At 55.9% G+C, this 20,164-nt stretch overlaps 2 protein-coding genes across 2 annotated transcripts; one reads left to right on the top strand and one right to left on the bottom strand.

The window, feature by feature from the left end:
• Nucleotides 1-2,827: 2,827 nt before the first annotated feature.
• Nucleotides 2,828-7,036, top strand: LOC138062796 (olfactory receptor 14J1-like; the record flags this gene model as incomplete). Its single annotated transcript, XM_068921805.1, has 2 exons — nt 2,828-2,840; nt 6,126-7,036. Coding segments are annotated over exons 1-2 (912 nt in total), but the record flags the coding sequence as incomplete, so codon positions are not given.
• A 5,040-nt stretch (nt 7,037-12,076) lies between these two features.
• LOC138062731 (olfactory receptor 14A16-like) lies at nt 12,077-14,231 on the bottom strand. The gene is made up of 4 exons (XM_068921736.1): nt 14,221-14,231; nt 13,299-13,354; nt 12,922-13,041; nt 12,077-12,690 (listed from the first exon to the last, which is right to left on the bottom strand). Exons 1-4 carry the CDS (start codon nt 14,229-14,231, stop codon nt 12,077-12,079), a joined length of 801 nt encoding a protein of 266 aa, XP_068777837.1.
• Nucleotides 14,232-20,164: the final 5,933 nt, after the last annotated feature.

Here is a 20,164-nt window from a genome sequence, read left to right on the forward strand (position 1 = left end):
TGTCCAGACACCCCCACAGCGCAGGACCCACAGCTGTTTTTGCATTTCACAGTCTCTGTGCGACACCTCAGGAAGGAGTTCCTCAATCCCTTACCCTTGGTGGAGAGCTGCAGGAGCACTGGAAAGCAAGTACCTGTGGTCTGGGCTAATGTTCTTGGTCCAGCAGTCTCCATCTCGTTTGGCCCCTTTCCTTCGGCTCGCCTCTCCCTCCAGGGAAAAAGGACTCTCTTGTCTCCTGTCTCATCACTCACAATTCCTCTCCAATGTGTCCCTGCTCTTGTGCCTGTTGGTGAGGAGCCCCAGTGCAGCCCCACTGCCTCCTGTCCTCCCTCCTTGCTGGGGAGTAGCTCTGAAGGGCAGCAGTGGGGAGTGTGTGAGCCGTGCCCTGGCCTTGCAGGGAAGTGAGGGCTCTCCCATGGCACCGGGGAGAGACCTCTCTGTGATGCGGCACATCCCACTGTGACCTCAGCCCGTGTCATCTCAGGGCTCAGTAGGTCACCGCCATGGAGATGGCACAGCCATGGAGAGAGCAGAGAGACTTCCCCTCACGTCCTGGAAAGCAGTCACCTGCCTACATCCCCAGTTAGTTTCCAAAACTGGCTGATAACTCCTTCACGAACGTGACCAGATGGTGACAAAGGCTGTGAAAAATCTAAGATGGGTCACGGCAGAGGTCACTTCTGTGCCCCTGCACCAACAGGTCTCTGCACAGGGCAGACCTGGCCAGGAAGCTGGGGTTTGGGGCTATGTTAGGGGTTTGGCACTTGTTAAAGACGGGATCAAAATCATGTGAGGTCAAACAGCACAAAAGAGTGGCCATGGGCTGCGATGCTTTAGCGAGCCTCAAGACAGGTTTCTCCCGTGGGTCACTCTTCTTGTCAAAGGAGGATGTAGGACAGGATGGGACAGGACGCAGCCTTCCTCCTTCAGGCACCAAAGCAGGCTCTTTGTTTTGAAAAGGCCTCAGCAAGGTTTCTCAGTCTGCGGTGCTTAGGAGAGAGATGAGATGCCAGAAAAGAGCAACTAGGCCCTTAACACGCATCATCCAGAGGGCTTTACGTGGGACCCTGGTGCTTCCCATGTTCCATAACCATGGGCAAGGCTGGGGAGCAAATTTGGGGCAGTGTTCTCATTTCCCATGAATGTTGCCCAGGCTGAGCCTGGGGAAAGCCATTTCCCATCTCTGGAGCTCAGCTGGTCCTTGGGCTTTTCAGCATCACCTCAGGGCAGTGCTTCTCCCTGGCTACAGTCCCTGGAAGCCTGAAGCTCCCCCACCGCCAGCGCCCTGGCTTTCGCGGGGGGCTGTACAGCACCTAGTACCCTGGATCTCCCACAGTTTTTCTGCTACGCTTCTCAGGACGTGCCCACACACTGCAGGGCTGCTGTCCAGGCTCCGGTGCAGAGCCTGGAAGGCAGTGCAATGCCTCAGGACCTGCACCTTGGCTCATTCAGAAGTGTGTGAGGTGACCAGCTCCCAGCTGTGCAGCTGCTAGAGTTTGACAACGTCCCTACAACCAGCCTTCCTTGTCTCTGAATAGTCTCAGGGTGACTCTTGCAGAAGGGAGGCTCCATCCCCCTTGAAGTCTGTCAGGGAGGTGGCTTTCCAAGTCCCTGCCAAAAGGAGGCCAGACCACAAAGAACAGAGGCAGCAAACAGAGGCAGCAGTTGGTGCAGCAGTGTGTGGGCTCTGCTTAGACCTTCTGAGGACCTTGTTGGAAGTTGGGGGGGGGCGCTTTCTGGGGACCCCGAGGAACTAGAGGGTGCTTGCTGCTGAACAGGAAAGGAGAGCTAGGCAAGGATAACTACAGGAGGCCTTAACTTCTCCTGGGAGCAGCTCTAGCTAGGTGGAGCTGCCGCCAATGAGCTCTGTTGGTTGCCCCTGAGGAGAGGGAGTTGGGGCCTTTGCTCCTTGATTCGGGTGGGTCAAGCACCCTGTGAGTCAGTGCTAGGCAGAGGCCTGTAGAAGAGCCAGGCCTAGAGCGCAGCTCCTGGAGTGCAGTGAAGAGAGGCCGCAGTCTGCACAGCAGGGGGCAAGAAGGCACCTTTGTTTCCAATCCTAGTAGTGTATGCTTGCTCAGATATGGTCATGTCATGCTGGAGAGGACATTCCCCAGTAGCTGCTGGAGTCGCTGCCTCAGCTGTGTCAGAAGCTTGGACGCAGAGAGACCCTCTGCCAGCAGATGCAGCTCTGCAGGGGTGAGGGTGCAGGGGGTGCTTGGGGCCTCTTGGTGAGGCCTGGGCTGGCAGTCAGCTCTCCTGCAGCAGGTGTGCTGTTGTGGATGAGTTGTGTCATGAGGGGAAGTTCCACCTGAATCTGAGGGAAACCTTCTTGCCTGTGAGAGTGACAGAGCCCTGGAAGAGGTTGCCCAGAGAGGCTGTGGAGTCTCCTTGCCTGGAGAGATTCAAAACCCACCTGGACACGATGCTGTGCAATGTGCCCTTCCCACACAGGGCCTCCTCCTCCTCCTCATCTTCCCTGGTGGTGTTTCCTGAAGACCTTGTACTCTGCCATTGAAAGACTCCAGTCATGCGAGTGACCCCACCCCATCTCAGTTATTCCAAGCATGTGACAGTGCTGTGACAGCTTGGGCATCTCTGTTTGCTCCTGGCTGTGCCCCAGGCTGCATATGTCTGCATATATGTGGAGTTCAGCACCTCAGCTGTGGCATGGACAGAAGATTTGTCACAGGGAAACATGTTCCCAAGCAGCTTATATATGCCAAGGCTTTGACTGCAAGGGGTGACATGCTGGCATGGATAGCAGGTGGCAATGTGATGGTGGAAGGAGGTTCCCACAGACAGAGCAAACCCTGCAGTGTCCAAGGCCAGGGAGAAACAGAGCTAGGCTGTGCAGGAATGGCAGGAGAGGGGTTTGTTTCCTGAGCTGATTCTGCAGCACCTTGGGGGCCTGTGACAGAGGTGAAGCGATCTCCAGGAAGGAGAAGGTGCCACTAAAGAAGTCCCTGGGCCTGGGCAGCCTGCGATGCAGCCACCCTGAGGACATCACTAGCCCCGTGGCTGTTCATATCATGTGGAAGGGTGAGAAGAGGTTCAGGTTCAGGAGAGCCAGAAGGGTTGGAGGGTGCAGAGACATGAGTGGAGACCTCAGTGTGATGTGCCTCCCATTTATGCAGCTCGTGGATGTAGACAGGATGGATGTGGCCTAAGTGTTGTGGTGGGATTCAGTTGTCTGGGCACAGGTAGGAAACGTGAGATGCCCTGGGGCCCTTGTCCAGCAAGCACTGAAAAAAGGGGCCATGGTTTCCCTGTAGGTGCCATGGTGTATCTGCTAGAAGCATGCAGTTGTGCTGCACACCCCAGGCATCTAATATGGCCCTGTGAGGCTATTTCTAGGTCATGAAATCAAGTGTCTGCACTGAATGACATGAGCTGTTGGTAACATTGGGAACTTCATATATCTCAACTTCCTTGTGAGTGGAGCTATTGTTGTAGTAGGCACCTAGGGGTCATTTCAGATGGCCAAGGACATTCCCCAGGTGGCCCCCACCTGATGCTCTAGTGGTATGCAATCTCCCACCTGCTCCATCAGAGCAAGCAGACACTGGCACATGCCTTGGACCACCTCTGTCTCTTCCAATGTCACCAGGTGTTTGTGTGTGGGCAACTGACTTCCACTCTCCATCTCCAGGGATTACAACGGGAGCTTGGACAAGGAGGTCCCATGCAGACATATCTGTTGGACACACTTCAGGTTGGGCAAGGGGAATCCCACCTTCTGTGTGTTTGTGGAGTTTATAGGAGGGATCTGAATCCCACTCCCGCTCAGGGGCTTCCAAACCAGCATGTGATGCCCACATCCTCTGAATGAAAACCTGAATCATGAGTAAATGAACTCCCCTCCGGTCCCCTTCTAGGTGTCCTGCCTAGGTAAGAGAAGGCAATGGGGACCTCCAAGGTTGGGACATTTCCACCATAGAGAGTTATCCTGTGATGAAATAAACTGCAATGTTGGAATCGGTCTCTGTCCACTCCTTAGCAGAGGACGCTAGGTGATTATTTTAGTTTACCTCAGTGGATATTTCCCAGGAGGAGGGAGCCCGAGGGACAGAGAAATTCATGCCTGCAGCTGTGTCTCTGCTCCTGAGTGGGGCCAGGCTCCTGGGAGAGAGGGAGCTGGTGGCACCGTGGCAGCAGTGCCCATGTGCCCAGCTGTGTGCAGCAGCAGCTCCTCTGCCAAGAGCAGCAGGGCTGTGGGCACTGCCTGCTGCTGCTGAGAGGAGCTGCGAGAAGGCAGAGAGAAGTGGAAGGCAATGTGGAGTGGGAGGAGAGAGGAGAGCTCCTTGTGGGAGACATCTTCCCAGCCTTTTGCACGGTAAGTGTCTAGCTGCAGGGCAATAGGGTTGTGAGGATCGCTCTCCCAGCTCCTGCAGGGCAGAAGAGGGAGAGAGGCTTCAGAGCAGGGATGTCCTGCCCCACTGTCCCCGGGACAGGGCGTGCTGCTTCCTTGTGCCGGGGCTGGTGCAGGGGTGTGAAGCTGGGGTATAGTCCCAGGTGCAGTGTCCCTGCCACCGCGGGGTGTTGTGTGCCCGGGGCAGTGACTCTGCTGCCTGCGTGGGTCAGCACTCAGCCTGCCTGGGCAGCAGCCTGCGGTGCTGCAGGGAGAAGGTCTGGGTGGGAGGAGCGACCCCCCAGCAGGGCAGGTTCATTGTCCCGCTGAGAGGGTGCTGCGTGGGTCAGGGCTGCTCCCAGCTCCAGCTCATTCACAGGACTTTTTTGGAGGGGACTTTCCAAAAGGAAGGTCAAAGCAGGGCATGCATGAAAGGGAAGGAGCTTCCAATGAGTCTTGTGCTGTCGAGGGAGAGACGTGGGGCCAGAGAAAGAGCTCCCTGCAGGGACGGCTCCAGGCAGCAGTCATGGGCAAGGTGTGAGAGGAAACAGCTCCAAAGCCTCCTCTCCTCCCCCACCCAGCACAGCCCTCTGCTCTCAAGGCTCTGAGGTCCAGGGCAGGAGCATTTTCCTCATCAGCCAGACATCCAGGAGAGACGACACTCCTGAGTGCCCCTCTGTCCCTCCCTGCCCCTGCCTCCCTCAGCACAAATATCCTGATACTGCTCTGTGTTTCCCACATGTCCCTGCTGCCCTTGTCCTTCCCCTTGGACTCTCTGGGCAGGGGGGTTTCTGATGCACTTCAGACACTGACCCTGCAAGTCCTACCATGCAGACGTGTCCTTGACACCAGGGTGCCCAAGTGCCCCTCTAACCTGTGGGGCTGTGGGCAATGCAGAGGGCTGGGAATGAGCCAACTCTCTCTTCAGCACCCCCCATCCTCAGGACATCCAGCTGCTTCCCTGGGGTGTGTGGCTGGGCTGCAAGCTGCCCTCCAGAAGGGCACAGCTCTCCCATTACAGCCAGGTGCCCCATGGAGAAGCTACCTAGATACTGGGGCCACGGAGGTGCTGCTGGGCGTCTGGACGTGGGCAGTGGGAAGGAGCCTGATGTGTTCCTGGCTGGAAGGGCAGGGCAGAGACCTGCCTCGCTTACCCTCAGAAAGAGCGCTGGTGTGCACTTTGGGAGGGGATTCCTCTGCTCTCCGCGGTGTCATTTCTTTTTAGGGTAACATGAGTGCAACTGTCCTCCACCTCCGAGGGGCGAGCCCAGGGCAGCTGGGAACAAGGCAGAGGGCCAGGCCAGCTCTCCTCTCCCTGCACTAAAGCCCGAGTGAATCCTTTGGCCTCTCAGATATCACAGCTGGTCACTCTGCAGCAAGATTGCCTAGGAAAACCTTAACACTATTAATGAACCTTTTTTTTTTTAGAACTAGCCGTGAAGATGCTGAAAATCCCTTCAACACTATGACTGGATTATACATGACTAGAAGTGGGAATATAAAAGTTTAGTCCCCGTGTCTCCCATCTACGTAGTGCTGTAGGTCAGGGCTGGCTGCTCTGGAGCCCTCAGGCAGAGGCCCCTGCTCCTCAGGGCAAACACAGCCAGCACAAACCAGAGCTCAGGCCACGGAGCTCAGTGATGGTGCTGCTGGGATGGGAGGAGGCAATGTGTGTGTGTTTGGGGGAGGTTATGGGAAAGTTTTGCTCAGAGAAGTGTGTCCTAAGTTATCACTGTCTTTTTCCTAGGACAGTCCTCCATGTCCGGAGAGAGCAAAGTGTCCAACAGCAGCTCCTTCAATGAGTTCCTCCTCCTGGCCTTTGCAGACACACGGGAGCTGCAACTCTTGCACTTCTCGCTCTTCCTGGGCATCTACCTGGCTGCCCTCCTGGCCAACGGCCTCATCATCACCGCCGTAGCCTGCAACCACCGCCTCCACACCCCCATGTACTTCTTCCTCCTCCACCTCACCCTCCTCGACCTGGCCTCCATCTCCACCACTGTCCCCAAATCCATGGCCAGTTCCCTGAGGGACACCAGGGCCATTTCCTACTCAGGATGTGCTGCCCAGGTCTTTTTCTTCTTCTTCTTAATTTCAGCTGAGTATTTTCTCCTCACTGTCATGGCCTACGACCACTACGTTGCCATCTGCAGACACCTGCACTATGAGACCCTCATGGACAGCAGAGCTTGTGTTAGGATGGCAGCAGCTGCCTGGGCCAGTGGTTTTCTCAATGCTCTCCTGCACACTGCCAACACATTTTCCATCCCTCTCTGCCAAGGCAATGTCATGGACCAGTTCTTCTGTGAGATTCCCCAGATCCTCAAGCTCTCCTGCTCACACTCCTACCTCCGGGAAGTGGGGCTTAATGTGGTTAGTGCCTGTTTATTCTTTGGGTGTTTTATTTTCATTGTGCTGTCCTACGTGCAGATCTTCAGAGCTGTGCTGAGGATGCCCTCTGAGCAGGGAAGGCACAAAGCCTTCTCCATGTGCCTCCCACACCTGGCCGTGGTCTCCCTCTTTGTCAGCACTTCATTTTTTGCCTACCTGAAACCCCCCTCCATCTCCTCCCCAGCTCTGGATCTGGTGCTGGCTGTTGTGTACTCGGTGGTGCCTCCAGCAGTGAACCCCCTCCTCTACAGCATGAGGAACAAGGAGCTCAGGGATGCACTGAGGAAACTCTTTCAATGGGTACAGTGTCAGCACCAGTAACTGTCCCATGTGCATCTCCTCCTCATTCCCAGGGCATCTGGCATCAAGGCTACATGTCATTCTTTTTTTTTTTTTTTCCTGATCCTTTCTTGGAAAAAGAATGAAGAGTTTTGGTTCATGCCACTTCTCCTCAGAAGTCTCTCATGTGAATATAACCCAGAGGCCATGATGAAGCAGGAAGCCAGGCTTCCCCCTTCCTCAGCAGAGATGGGGGAACCTCAGAGCCCACTAGTCTCAGCTCCCTCGGATGCCCCCAGGGCAATGAGGGGAGTTTCCCTTTGTGAGGTCTCTTTTGTGATGCCAAGGGAGCTCAGGGGCACAGTCAGGCTCAGACGAGTACAGGCAGGGTGAGACCTTGGGTCCCATGTGCATTAGGAGAGCTCAGCTCCCCAGCTGCGCTCTTCTTCCAGGTGTGATCTTCTACACCTCTCCCCTGCAAGGGTGGCAGCTGGGTGTCACTGTGGGCTGGTCCCTTCCCTCTACAGAGCTCCAACACTCACAGTGGAGCAGGAATGGAAGGGAGGAGGGTCTGGACAAAGGCTGTGGCAACAGACCCTCTGCTCCGCAGGATCATCTCCCCACTACCACAGCACACATTTCCTCACTGCTGCCTTTGAGTGGAGGCTGCAGACTTCCTGCCGACATGTCCACCAACAGCAGCAGGAATTGCTCTTGTCAGGGTTGCTCCCCTCATTTCCACTCTCTCCTGCTCTGCTCTCATGTGCGTAGATGGCCTCAGTGCTCTTGTAACATGGTGTTTCCATGGGGTGGGCAGTGAGTGGAGCCTCACAAAGTGAGGGAGGGACCATGGTGGAGTAACCAGAAGGCAAAGCACTAGATCCGGGTATGCTTGGGGAAACGAGGGCTCTGCAGTCCCCAGAGAGGCAGAGGGGACCCAGGAGGAGCAGGGAAGGGGGACGAGAGAGTGATTCCTGCACCCTCAGTGAAACACCACAGGCTGGACACCACAGTGCACACCCAAACACATCTGCTGCCTTGGCCAACACCCTGGGTATCACTCTGAGCACCATCGATGAGCACAGACACAGGGCAGCAGTGTCAGTGGTGGTGATCCCTGTCCAATGGGGTCTGCTTCCCACCATGACCTGCTCTGCCAGGGCCAAGTCAGGAGTCACCTGATGGCCCTGTGGCCCCACAGTCTGCTCACCCTGCAGAGCAGCACCGACAGCCTGGTGGTGCACAGGGGAGAGGATGCAAGAACAGCCAGGCCAGCATGGACACACTGGCCTGGGGAAAGGCTCTCTGGGGAGCAGAGATGTCCCAGGAGAAAAGCAGGGCAGCAGGCAGAGAGAGAAAATGAGAACGAGAAACAGGCTTCTCTGGGCACCAGCTCGGGGCAGGTGGCTCTGTCCCCGGGGCAACAGGAGGTGCTGGAGGGGCTGCAGGGCCAGGGCTGTCGTGGTGTGCTGGGCAGTGGTGTGGGCATGGAGGGTCTGGAGGCAGCCAGGGAGGGGGATCTCGTGGGCACAAGATCAGGGGAGACAGAGTGACCAGCCTCACTGTGGGGCCTTGTCCTCCTTGCCAGGGAGCTGCTCCCCTTGTCCTTGGGCCGTGTCGGAGTTATGCTGTTGTGGCGGCCCATGCCAGTAGTGCACGTGCACCACGAAAAGGGCATGTTAGATAGCCGTATGTGCCACTTAGAGATTCTTTAGCTGACCTGGGGGTTGCCTTCTTGAGGTGTGAGGGGGTTTACAAGAGCCAGAGCACACAACACTTAACAGTAAACAAACTTTATTCCTCCTCTCATAACAGTAACTATATATATTTATATGTCTATATATACACACACACAATATTTATATACCAGTAGTGAAATGAAAATTGGCAGTAATAACATTATTTCAAATCAAAGTGTACAGCAGCAAGAAAGACATAAAACCTTTAGAAAGGAGAACAAGGTCGTGGAAGGGGATTGATGCCCAAGCTACTAGATGGCTGCGGCTAGAGCCGAACCGGCAATGAACACGGCTGGGGGGCAATAGCCCCAGAGGGAAGAAGCGGCACCTGTGTGCAGGGTCTCCCGCAATTATCCCTCTGGACGGGGTATTCTCCGTTCCCGGGGACGGAGCAGCAGCTCCCTAGCGGGACTGGGACACACGGCTCTTGCCGGAAGAAGTGGCACTCAGTTAGAGACCTCCCGCAAGACCCTCCGGACGGGGTGACACGTAATCGTAGGAGTCGGAGTGGGAAAGGTCAGGCTTCCGCTCCACCTAGTGCGGTGCCCTCGCACGGTGCCCCGGTCGAGGGGGTGTTGGTGACGAAGTCCCATGGAGCATCGCTTCCGCCGCTCCAACAGTGGCCAGCCACTGCAGCTGCTTGGCGTCTTCAGCCGGGGAAATGTGCCTGTAGGAGGCGGCTGGGCGACTCGAGAGCTCTGACAAGAGCTGCCGCAGCCTCTTCTTCCCTGGCCACATCGATCTTCGGCGAGTGTCCACCTGCCTTTGTGAGCTTTTATCCGGGGGTTCTTATAACTAGACTAATCCAGTATGTAGTCACCCAGGAGAACTAACCTGACCAGACAAAACATGCACTTTCAATCCAGCCATTTGCATACCCACTGCCTTGCCAGCCTCCCAGAAGGTTCCTTTGGTCGACAGCCCAGACCACCTGATCTGGGATGCCCAATCAACTTAAAAGGAAAGTTGCGGGAACCTTTTGGCACAGTATCGGTCCTGCTCCAGGTTATAGATAGGGCAGGTTGATTGGTAGTTTGTCTTCTAGTATGTTCCTATGGTGTGGAGGGGAGTTAATTCACCACAGCATCCCATCCCTCCATCCCATCCTCTGCATCACTCACAAAGGCAAACAGCATTGGCTCCAGTAGTGACCTCTGAAGAACATCACTGGTAGCCATTAGTCCGTTGGACTTTGCACCACTGTTCTCCATCTTTTGAGCCAGGCAGCCTCCAGCTAATCTCCTGTATACTCCAGTGCTTACTGCTGCATTGCACATCTGCCCACTTTGGCGACAAAGGTGCTAGGGAAGATCATGTCAAAGGCCTTCCTCCATTCAAGCTATACACAAGCTATGCACAGCACTCCCCTTGTCCACACAGCCAGTCATCCCATCACAGGCGGCAATCTTGGGGGGTCAGGCACAAGTTGCCCTCAGTGACTTTATGCTGGCTGATCCCAATCCCTTCCTGGGGCTGGAAATCACTCCCAGGAAGATTTGCTTCCCAGGGGCGGAGGTGACAAGGAGCAGTCCATCTTTTCCCAGAGGCTCTTTCTTGTCCTTCTGGAAGGTGGATGTCATGTTTGGGGGGAAGGTGGGGAGGGCTGGGACTGGAGAGCAGCCCCATGGCCCCGCTGTGCAGGCACCGGCCAGGGCAGGGTGTGTTCAGGGCTGGGGACACGTCCCCCCAGCACAGTCCCCACCACAGCCCTCGGTGCCCCGTCCCCCCACAGCCATCCTGCTCTGGCACCCTCCCCCAGCACCCAGACCCTGCCCAGCCCCGGCCGTGTCCCACCCGGAGGTCAGCGCACAGCCATGGCCCAGGGTCTGCCGGGGTCGGGGCTGGGAGAGAGGCCGGGCAGGGCCGGCCGTTCCCCTCCATACAGGCACTGAACCCAGCAGGACAGAGCAGCAAAACGCACCCCAAAACCTGGGGTGAGCAGCCAGGGTAGGGGGGATGTGTGTCTTCCGTCCCACCAGCCTCCCAGCTGGAACTGGCCCCAGTGGCACCAGGAGGCAGGCCACAGGGACACTCTGGGTCCCTCCTTCTGGTGTCCAGGACATCCCCTACCCCCAGCCTGCCTGCAGCCCCCCGGGCCAGCCCCTCTCTCCACGACACACCAAGACCCCCTGCCCTGGGGCTCCTCCGGCCGCTCCTGCTGCCCCAGGGGCACAGCACCCTGCCCTTCCTGGACACACAGAGAAACACGTTGCTCTTCCTCCTGTATGCCTCCTTGCCAGTGCACAATTGCTCCTTTCCTCTTCTCCAGGGACCTCCCTGCTCCCCGCAGAGCCTTTCCCCACGTCCGTGTGTCCAGGCTGGCCTGCCCGGCCCTTCCTGGACTCTTCCCTGTGTTCCCCGCAGGGCCTCGGGCTGGTGGTGCTATTTGGCAGAACAAGTGGGCTGTGGGGCCACGGAGCCATGGGATGACTCCACACTGGCTGGGGTGGTCACGGTGGGAAGCAGACCCAGACGGACGGCCATCATTGCACCTGACAACCCCCCCCTCCCCCCGCCAACACTGAGGGGTCTGTGGCCATGGACAACACTCTGAGCAATCACAGGGCATTTCCAATGGCTCAGGCTGTGTTCAGCTGCGTTCCAAGATCCAGCCCATGCTTTTTCATTGAAGGTGACATGAAGGACTCTCCAGGACCACCCTTCCTGTGCCTGCTGGGTCCCCACTGCCTCTTGTGAGATAGTAGAGCTCTAACTCCCCTATATATTCATTGGGTTTGCCCTTTAAGTGTGGATGACTCCAGCTGACTTTGTGAAACTCCATTCACTGCCCACCTCAAGGCACAGAGTGCCCTTGGAGATGCCCTGTGCTCTCCTGGAGGCTCCATGCTGCCTTTGAGAAGGTCAGGCATCCGTCTCCAGCCCTGTCGGATGGGAGATACCACTTGACCACCTCCAGGAGCCCTGGACACCCACAAATGACAGCTGAATCCCACCCTCTTTCCCTAACACATCACCTCTGAGCTCATTGCCTTGAGCCCATAGAAAGCCCTTGGAAAAGCAACAGGGTCTTTCAGGGTGGAAGTCCTCAAGCACATTTTTGACTCCAGTTTTGGAAGATCAGCCCAACTTTCAAGCATTGCACACAGGAAATCCTCTTTTATTAGACCTAAGCCAGCTCTGATACAGTGAAAGATGTTCACAGCAGGCGTCTCAGTCAAAAAGACAGGGTTCATGCTGCTGGAGAAGTGCAATGAATTCAAACCCTTGTGTACAAACATGATGATCACAGAGAGAATGTGCAAAGCATAAGAGTTTTGTGAGATGAATCGAAAACTGCTTGTGAGGAGAAATGGGCAGCTTAGTGCGGCTGAACTGGAAGCAGCTGAATCAATTTGTTTAGTGCATCTTTGAGCTCCTTGTTCCTCATGCTGTAGGGGAGGGGGTTCACTGCTGGAGGCACCACCGAGTACAGAACAGCCACCACCACATCCAGAGCTGGGGAGGAGATGGAGAGGGGCTTCAGGTAGGCAAAAAATGAGGTGCTAACAAAGAGGGAGACCACAGCCAGGTGCGGGAGGCACATGGAGAAGGCTTTGTGCCTTCCCTGCTCAGAGGGCATCCTCAGCACAGCTCTGAAGATCTGCACATAGGACAGCACAATGAAAATGAAACACCCAAATATTAAACAGGCATTAAACGCAAGAAGCCCCACTTCCCTGAGGTAGGAGTGTGAGCAGGAGAGCTGGAGGAGTTGGGGAATCTCACAGAAGAACTGGTCCAGGACATTGCCTTGGCAGAGAGGAATGGAAAATGTGTTGGCAGTGTGTAGGAGAGCATGGAGAAAACCACTGACCCAGGCAGCTACTGCCATTCTGACACAAGCTCTGGTGCCCAGGAGGGTCCCGTAGTGCAGGGGTCTGCAGATGGCAACGTAGCGGTCATAGGCCATGACAGTGAGGAGAGAATACTCAGCTGACATGAATAAGGCAAACAAAAATATCTGGGCAGCACATGCTGAGTAGGAAATGGTCCTGGTGTCCCTCAGGGAGTTGGCCATGGATTTGGGGACAGTGGTGGAGATGGAGGCCAGGTCGAGGAGGGCGAGGTGGAGGAGGAAGAAGTACATGGGGGTGTGGAGGCGGTGGTGGCAGGCTACGGCGGTGATGATGAGTCCGTTGGCCAGGAGGGCAGCCAGGTAGGTGCCCAGGAAGAGCGAGAAGTCCAAGAGCTGCAGCTCCCATGTGTCTGCAAAGGCCAGGAGGAGGAACTCATTGAAGGAGCTGTCGTTGGACACTTTGCTCTCTCTGGACATGGGGGACTGTCCTAGGAAAAAGACAGTGATAACTTAGGACACACTTCTCTGAGCAAAGCTTTCCCATAACCTCCCCCAAACACACACACATTGCCTCCTCCCATCCCAGCAGCACCGTCACTGAGCTCCGTGGCCTGAGCTCTGCTTTGTGATGGCTGAGTGTGCCACGAGGAGCAGGGGCCTCTGCCCGAGGGCTCCAGAGCAGCCAGCCCTGACCTACAGTACTGCGTAGATGGGAGACATGGGGACTAAACTTTTATATTCCCACTTCTTGTCAGGTATAATCCAGTCATAGTGTTGAAGGGATTCTCAACATCTTCATGGCTAGTATGGAAAAAAAAAAGGATTCATTAAGAGTTTTAAGGTTTTCCTCCACATTCTTGCTGCAGAGTGACCAGCTGTGATATCTGAGAGGCCAAAGGATTCACTCGGGCTTTAGTGCAGGGAGAGGAGAGCTGGCCTGGCCCTCTGCCTTGTTCCCAGCTGCCCTGGGCTCACCCCTCGGAGGTGGAGGACAGTTGCACTCGTGTTATCCTAAAAAGAAATGACAGCGCAGAGAGCAGAGGAATCCCCTCCCAAAGTGCACACCAGCGCTCTTTCTGAGGGTAAGCGAGGCAGGTCTCTGCCCTGCCCTTCCAGCCAGGAACACATCGGGCTCCTTCCTGCTGCCCACATCCAGATGCCCAGCAGCACCTCCATGGCCCCAGTATCTAGGCAGCTTCTCCATGGGGCACCTGGCTGTAATGGGAGAGCTGTGCCCTTCTGGAGGGCAGCTTGCAGCCCAGCCACACACCCCAGGGAAGCAGCTGGATGTCCTGAGGATGGGGGGTGCTGAGCTCTGTAGAGGGAAGGGACCAGCTCACGGTGACAACCAGCTGCCACTCTTGCAGGAGAGGGGTGTGAGATCACAGCCTGACTGTGGCCAGCGGAGCTGAGCTCTCCTACTGGACACAGAGATCCTGAGACCAACGAGACCCTGTCCTCACGCCCATTTACCGTGTGTGCTCTCTCTCCAGGCACTGTGGTGGGAGGGGGAGGTCACTAGCTCTGAGGTGCACATGCTGCAGCAGGTTACGTCCACCCCTTATGTGGAAGGGCAGGTCAACGTTTAGACACCTGTTTTCTCTGGAAAATAACCTTCAGCAGAGGAGTCCGATTATTTATTTAGCTTTTAGGTGCCTCCCTCTCACCGTGGCGGCATTCTTTGACAGAGCAGAAACCTTTGGCGTTTCAGTTGCTCTCAGCATGAGCACTTGGGCATCCCGAGGGGAAAAAAGGGCTCGCTGTGACTTTGTACAGAGTCACAGGATCTGGTCTGCCAAGGAGTCCTGCCCCTCACTGCCCTGCACTTGCACCTCTCTCCGCTGAAGGACACTCACCCTCACAAGTGCCTCTCAGAGAGAAACTGGACGGAGCGGAGAGTGGAGGACTTCAGGCGGTAAGGGAAGATTTCCAAAGTCTTCTTTGGAAAGCCCAGGTATGGAGATGGTGATGAAGAGCGGGACAAGGGCAGCTCATTTCCCAGCCCCACAGGGTGCATTTTCTGTAGCCTCACAGCTCCGAAGGGAGCTGGGGAAAAACTCACTCCCTTTAACACCCCTCTGTTGCACAACTTGCAGTGTCAGTGTCTGAACTGCAGCTGAAACTCCCCCCAACCCCAGGGAGCCTGAGAGAGGAACAGGAGCAGCATGGGCAGGAGGGGAAACAAGGGGCAGCACCATGATCCTGCTGCCCAGGGAGGCAAGGAGAGAGACGGACGGGCACTCACAAAAGCCTTCACCTTGCCCACCTGGCCATGCTGCCTCACAGACAGCGACATTGCGGAGCAGTCACTCCCAGCCCCTTTGCTGGGGAGCACGAAATGAACCCGTGGCAGGAGAGATGTCCCTCTCCTCTGCTGGAGGTCTGGCTGCAGAAGAGGCAGCTCATGCCCTGGACTCCATGGCTGTCAGGGCTGAGGCTCTGCTGGGTGGCAGACTCTGAGCTGGCTTGCTCAGAGGAAGGTGTTTGTATTGGAGGGCCTGACCATGACTTGCAAAAATCCATCCTCCCATGATGATTCTGCTAGATGTTCCTCCTCAGTCCCTGCCCATCTCTGCTACCTGAAGTTGCCTCTGCTGGGAGCTTTCTCTGTCCCAACATCTTTTCCCTCTCAGTGCTCATAGTCCCCATCCCTCCCTCTGTGGGCTCAGTTCTGCCCTACAGAAATCCTCCAGGTCTGGGACCTGGGCAGGGGCATCTCTGCTTGCAGGTCCTCAGGAGCAGGTCACATAAACCCTGAGGAAGCCCATAAAGGTGATGCTGGTGCTGCTGTAGGTAGAGATGCGGTTGAAGGGGTTTGCTGAGCTTTCTCACAGACCTCCTGATCTCGGAGGGCGAACATCTGTGAGTCCCAGGTCCTTCTAAACCACAAAACTCTTTCCTTTTTTCTCCCTGCACAAATTAGGAAACAGAAAGTCCTGGAAGGAAAGCTCCTTCCATTTCAAGCAGCCTGGTTTTTCACCTTCCTCTGCAGGGCAGGGACACTGCTCTGAATCACAGCCCTGGGCAGACTTGTGTGCATGTCCCACCCTTACAGCCCTGCAGCCATCCCTGGGAGAAGGTAGCAGGATCCTGGGTCCCTGTGACGGTGTGCCAGGGAATCTCTGCTCTAAAGCATCTCCTCCTCCCCCTGTACACTGGAGAAGCTGGGAGAAAGATCTTTAAAAAACTTGTCATGGGTTGAGCTGGGTTCACAAGACCCCCTCCAGGAACCTCAGTAGTGTTGTCCTATAGCCAGGGACTTACCGTGTCAAGGGCTGGGAAGATGTCTCCCACAAGGAGCTCTCCTCTCTCCTCCCACTCCACACTGCCTTCCACTTCTCTCTGCCTTCTTTCAGCTCCTCTCAGCAGCAGCAGGCAGTGCCCACAGCCCTGCTGCTCTTGGCAGAGGAGCTGCTCCTGCACACAGCTGGACACATGGGCACGGCTGCCACGTTGCCAGGACCTCCTTCTGTCTCAGGAGCCTGGACCCCTTCAGCAACAGTGGCCCAATTAAAGGCAGAAGTTCTCTGTCCCTTGGGCTCCCTCCTCCTGGGAAAAGTTCACTGTAAAAAACCAAAATAGTCACCAATGGTCCCTCTCTGAACACTGAAGGAAGACTGATTCCAGCATTACAATATAGCTCATCAGAGGAAGGTCACCTGCTAGAGGTGGAAACATCATACTCTGGAAGCCCCTCTCTATTCCTCTTAGCTAGGCAGGACTCCTAGAGAGGGGCAAGAAGGAAGTTCATTTCCCCATGATTCAGGATTTCATTCAGATGAGTCCATCTGGGCATCTGAAGCCAGTTTAGAAGCCCTGGGGCTGGAGTGGGATTCAGATCCCTCCTGTAAACTCCACAAACAGACAGGAGGTGGGATTCTCTTTGCCCAAGCAGAAACGTGCCCAGCAGAGATGTCTGCATGGGAGCTCCTTTTCTAAGCTCCCGTTGTAGTCCCTGGAGATGGAGAGTGGGAGTCAGTTGCTCACACACAAACACCTGGGGACATTGGAAGAGACAGAGGTGGTCCAAAAATGTGCCAGTGTCTGCTTGCTCTGATGGAGCCACTCTGAGACCCCCATCCTTCTGGAGCATCAGGTGGGGGCCAGCTGCAGAATTTCCTTGGCCATGTGAAATGACCCCAGATGCCCAATACTGCTAGGCACCCACTCACGAGGAAGATGAGACATATCCAGATCCCAGTGTTACCAACAGCTCATGTCATTCAGTGCAGACACTTGATTTCATGACCTAGAAATAGCCTCACAGGGCCATGTCAGATGCCTCGGGTGTGCAGCACAACTGCATGCTTCCAGCACATACACCATGGCACCTACAGGGAAACCATGGCCCCTTTTCAGTGCTTGCTGGACAAGATGCTCCAGGGCATCTCACGTTTCCTACTTGTGTCCACACAACTGAATCCCACCATGGCCCTTAGGCCAAATCCATCCTGTCTGCATTCAAGCGTGCTCCATAAATGGGAGGCACATCACATTGAGGTCTCCACTCTAGTGACTGCACTCTCCAACCCTTCTAGCTCTCCTGTCCCTGAACCTCTTCTCACCCTTCCACATGATATGAACAGCCACTGGGCTAATGAAGGCCTCCGGGTGGCTGCATCGCAGGCTGCCCAGGGCCTGGGACTTCTACAGTAGCTTCTTGTCCTTCCTGGAGATCACTTCACCTCTGTCACAGGCCCCAAGGTGCTGCAGAATCAGCTCAGGAAGCAAACCCCTCTCCTGCCATTCCTGTACTGCTCAGCTCTGTTTCTCCCTGGCCTTGGACACTGCAGGGTTTGCTCTGTCTGTGGGAACCTCCTTCCACCATCACATTGACCACCTCCTATCCATGCCAGCATGTCACCCCTTGCAGTCAAAGCCTTTGCCTACAGAAGCTCCTTGGGAACATGTTTCCCTGTGACAAATCTTCTGTCCATGCCACAGCTGAGGTGCTGAACTCCAAATATACGCAGACATATGCAGCCTGGGGCACAGCCAGGAGCAAACGGAGATGCCCAAGCTGTCACAGCACTGCCACATGCTTGGAATAACTGAGATGGGGTGGGGTCACTCGCATGACTGCAGTCCTTCAATGGCAGAGTACAAGGTCTTCAGGAAACACCACCAGGGAAGATGAGGAACAGGAGGAGGCCCTGTGTGGGAAGGGCACATTGCACAGCATCATGTCCAGGTGGGTTTTGAATCTCTCCAGGCAAGGAGACTCCACAACCTCTCTGGGCAACCTCTTCCAGGGCTCTGTCACTCTCACAGGCAAGAAGGTTTCCCTCAGATTCAGGTGGAACTTCCCCTGATGACACAACTCGTCCACAACAGCTCACCTGCTGCAGGAGAGCTGACTGCCAGCCCAGGCCTCACCAAGAGGCCCCAAGCACCCCCTGCACCCTCACCCCTGTAGAGCTGCATCTGCTGGCAGAGGGTCTCTCTGCGTCCAAGCTTCTGACACAGCTGAGGCAGTGACTCCAACAGCTACTGGGGAATGTCCTCTCCACTATGACATGACCATATCTGAGCAAGCATACACTACTAGGATTGGAAACAAAGGTGCCTTCTTGCCCCCTGCTGTGCAGACTGCTGCCTCTCTTCACTGCACTCCAGGAGCTGCGCTCTAGGCCTGGCTCTTCTACAGGCCTCTGCCTAGCACTGACTCACAGGGTGCTTGACCCACCTGAATCAAGGAGCAAAGGCCCCAACTCCCTCTCCTCAAGGGCAACCAACAGAGCTCCTTAGCGGCAGCTCCACCTAGCTAGAGCTGCTCCCAGGAGAAGTTAAGGCCTCCTGTAGTTGTCCTTGCCTAGCTCTCCTTGCCTGTTTAGCAGCAATCACCCTCGAGTTCATCGGGGTCCCCAGAAAGCGCCCCCCCCCCCACATCTTCCAACAAGGTCCTCAGAAGATCTAAGCAGAGCCCACACACTGCTGCACAAACTGCTGCCTCTGCGCTGCCTCTGTTCTCTGCGATCTGGCTTCCTTTTGGCAGGGACTTGGAAAGCCCTCTCTTCAAGGGGGATGGAGCCTCCCTTCTGCAAGAGTCACCCTGAGACTATTCCGAGACAAGGAAGGCTGGTTGTAGGGACGTTCTCAAACTCCAGCAGCTGCACAGCTGGGAGCTGGTCACCTCACACACTTCTGAATGAGCCAAGGTGCAGGTCCTGAGGCATTGCACTGCCTTCCAGGCTCTGCACCACCGGAGCATGGACAGCAGCCCTGCAGTGTGTGGGCACGTGCTGAGAAGCCCAGGAGGAAAACTGTGGGAGATCCAGGGCACTAGGTGCTGTACAGCCCCCCGGGAAACCCTGGGTGCTGGGGGGGGGGGGGGGGCGGATCCAGTCTTCCAGGGACTGTAGCCAGGGGAGAAGCACTGCCCTGAGGTGACGCTGAAAAGCCCAAGGACCAGCTGAGCTCCAGAGATGGGAAATGGCTTTCCCCAGGCTCAGCCTGGGCAACATTCATGGGAAATCAGAACACTTCCCCAGATTTGCTCCCCAGCCTTGCCAATTGTTATGGAGCACTGGAAGCACCAGGGTCCCACGTAAAGCCCTCTGGATGATGCGTGTTAAGGGCCTAGTTGCTCTTTTCTGGCATCTCATCTCTCTCCTAAGCACCGCAGACTGAGAAACCTTGCTGAGGCCTTTTCAAAACAAACAGCCTGCTTTGGTGCCTGAAGGAGGAAGGCTGCGTCCTGTCCCATGCTGTCCTACATCCTCCTTTTGCAAGAAGAGTGACCCACGGGAGAAACCTGTCTCACCAGGCTCACCAAAGCATTGCAGCGTGTGGCCACCCTTTGTGCTGTTTGACCTCACATGACTTTGATCCCATCTTTAACAACTGTCAAACCCCAAACATACCCCCACAACGCAGCTTCCCGCACAGGTCTGCCCCATCTTAGATTTTCACAGCCTTTGTCACCCTCTGGTCACGTTCCTGAAGGATTTATCAGCCAGTTTTGGAAACTAACTGTGGGGAGGGCAGGTGACTGATTTTCACAATATGAAGGGAAGTCTGTGCTCTCTCCCTGGCTGTGCCATCTCCATGGTGGTGACCTACGGAGCCCTGAGATGACACGGGCTGAGCACGGGATGTGCTGCATCACAGAGAGGTCTCTCCCCGGTGCCATGGGAGAGCCCTCACTTCCCTGCAAGGCCAGGGCACGGCTCACACACTCCTCACTGCTGCCCTTCAGAGCTGCTCCACAGCAAGGAGGGAGGACAGGAGGCAGTGGGGCTGCACTGGGGCTCCTCACCAACAGGCACAAGAGCAGGGACACATTGGAGAGGAATTGTAGGGGAAGAGATAGGAAGAGAGTCCCTTTTCCCTGGAGGGAGAGGCAAGCAGAAGGAAAGGGGCCAAACGAGATGGAGACTGCTGGACCAAGAACATTAGCCCAGACCACAGGTACTTGTTTTCCAGTGCTCCTGCACTGGAAGGGTGCCACCAAGGGTAAGGGATTCAGGAACTCCTTCCTGAGGTGTCGCACAGAGACCGTAAAATGCAAAAACAGTTGTGGGTCCTGGGCTGTGGGGGTGTCTGGACAGGGCTGGGGGCAGGCACAAGGGCCCTGCTGGAGGGTCCCATCTGGCTCAGGGCACAATGGGG

The sequence above is a fragment of the Struthio camelus genome, chromosome 29 (genome assembly GCF_040807025.1).
Source record: "Struthio camelus isolate bStrCam1 chromosome 29, bStrCam1.hap1, whole genome shotgun sequence".
Lineage (NCBI taxonomy): Eukaryota > Metazoa > Chordata > Aves > Struthioniformes > Struthionidae > Struthio > Struthio camelus.

What these genes read in the sequence shown, in the direction of transcription:
- LOC138062731 (XM_068921736.1), bottom strand. An exon ending in TGGATTATACCTGACAAGAA is followed by an intron (nt 13,042 to 13,298) that starts GTGGGAATATAA and finishes TCTTTTTCCTAG; the next exon opens with GACAGTCCCCCATGTCCAGA. An exon ending in GGACTTCTCGCTCTTCCTGG is followed by an intron (nt 12,691 to 12,921) that starts GCACCTACCTGG and finishes TATTCATGTCAG; the next exon opens with CTGAGTATTCTCTCCTCACT.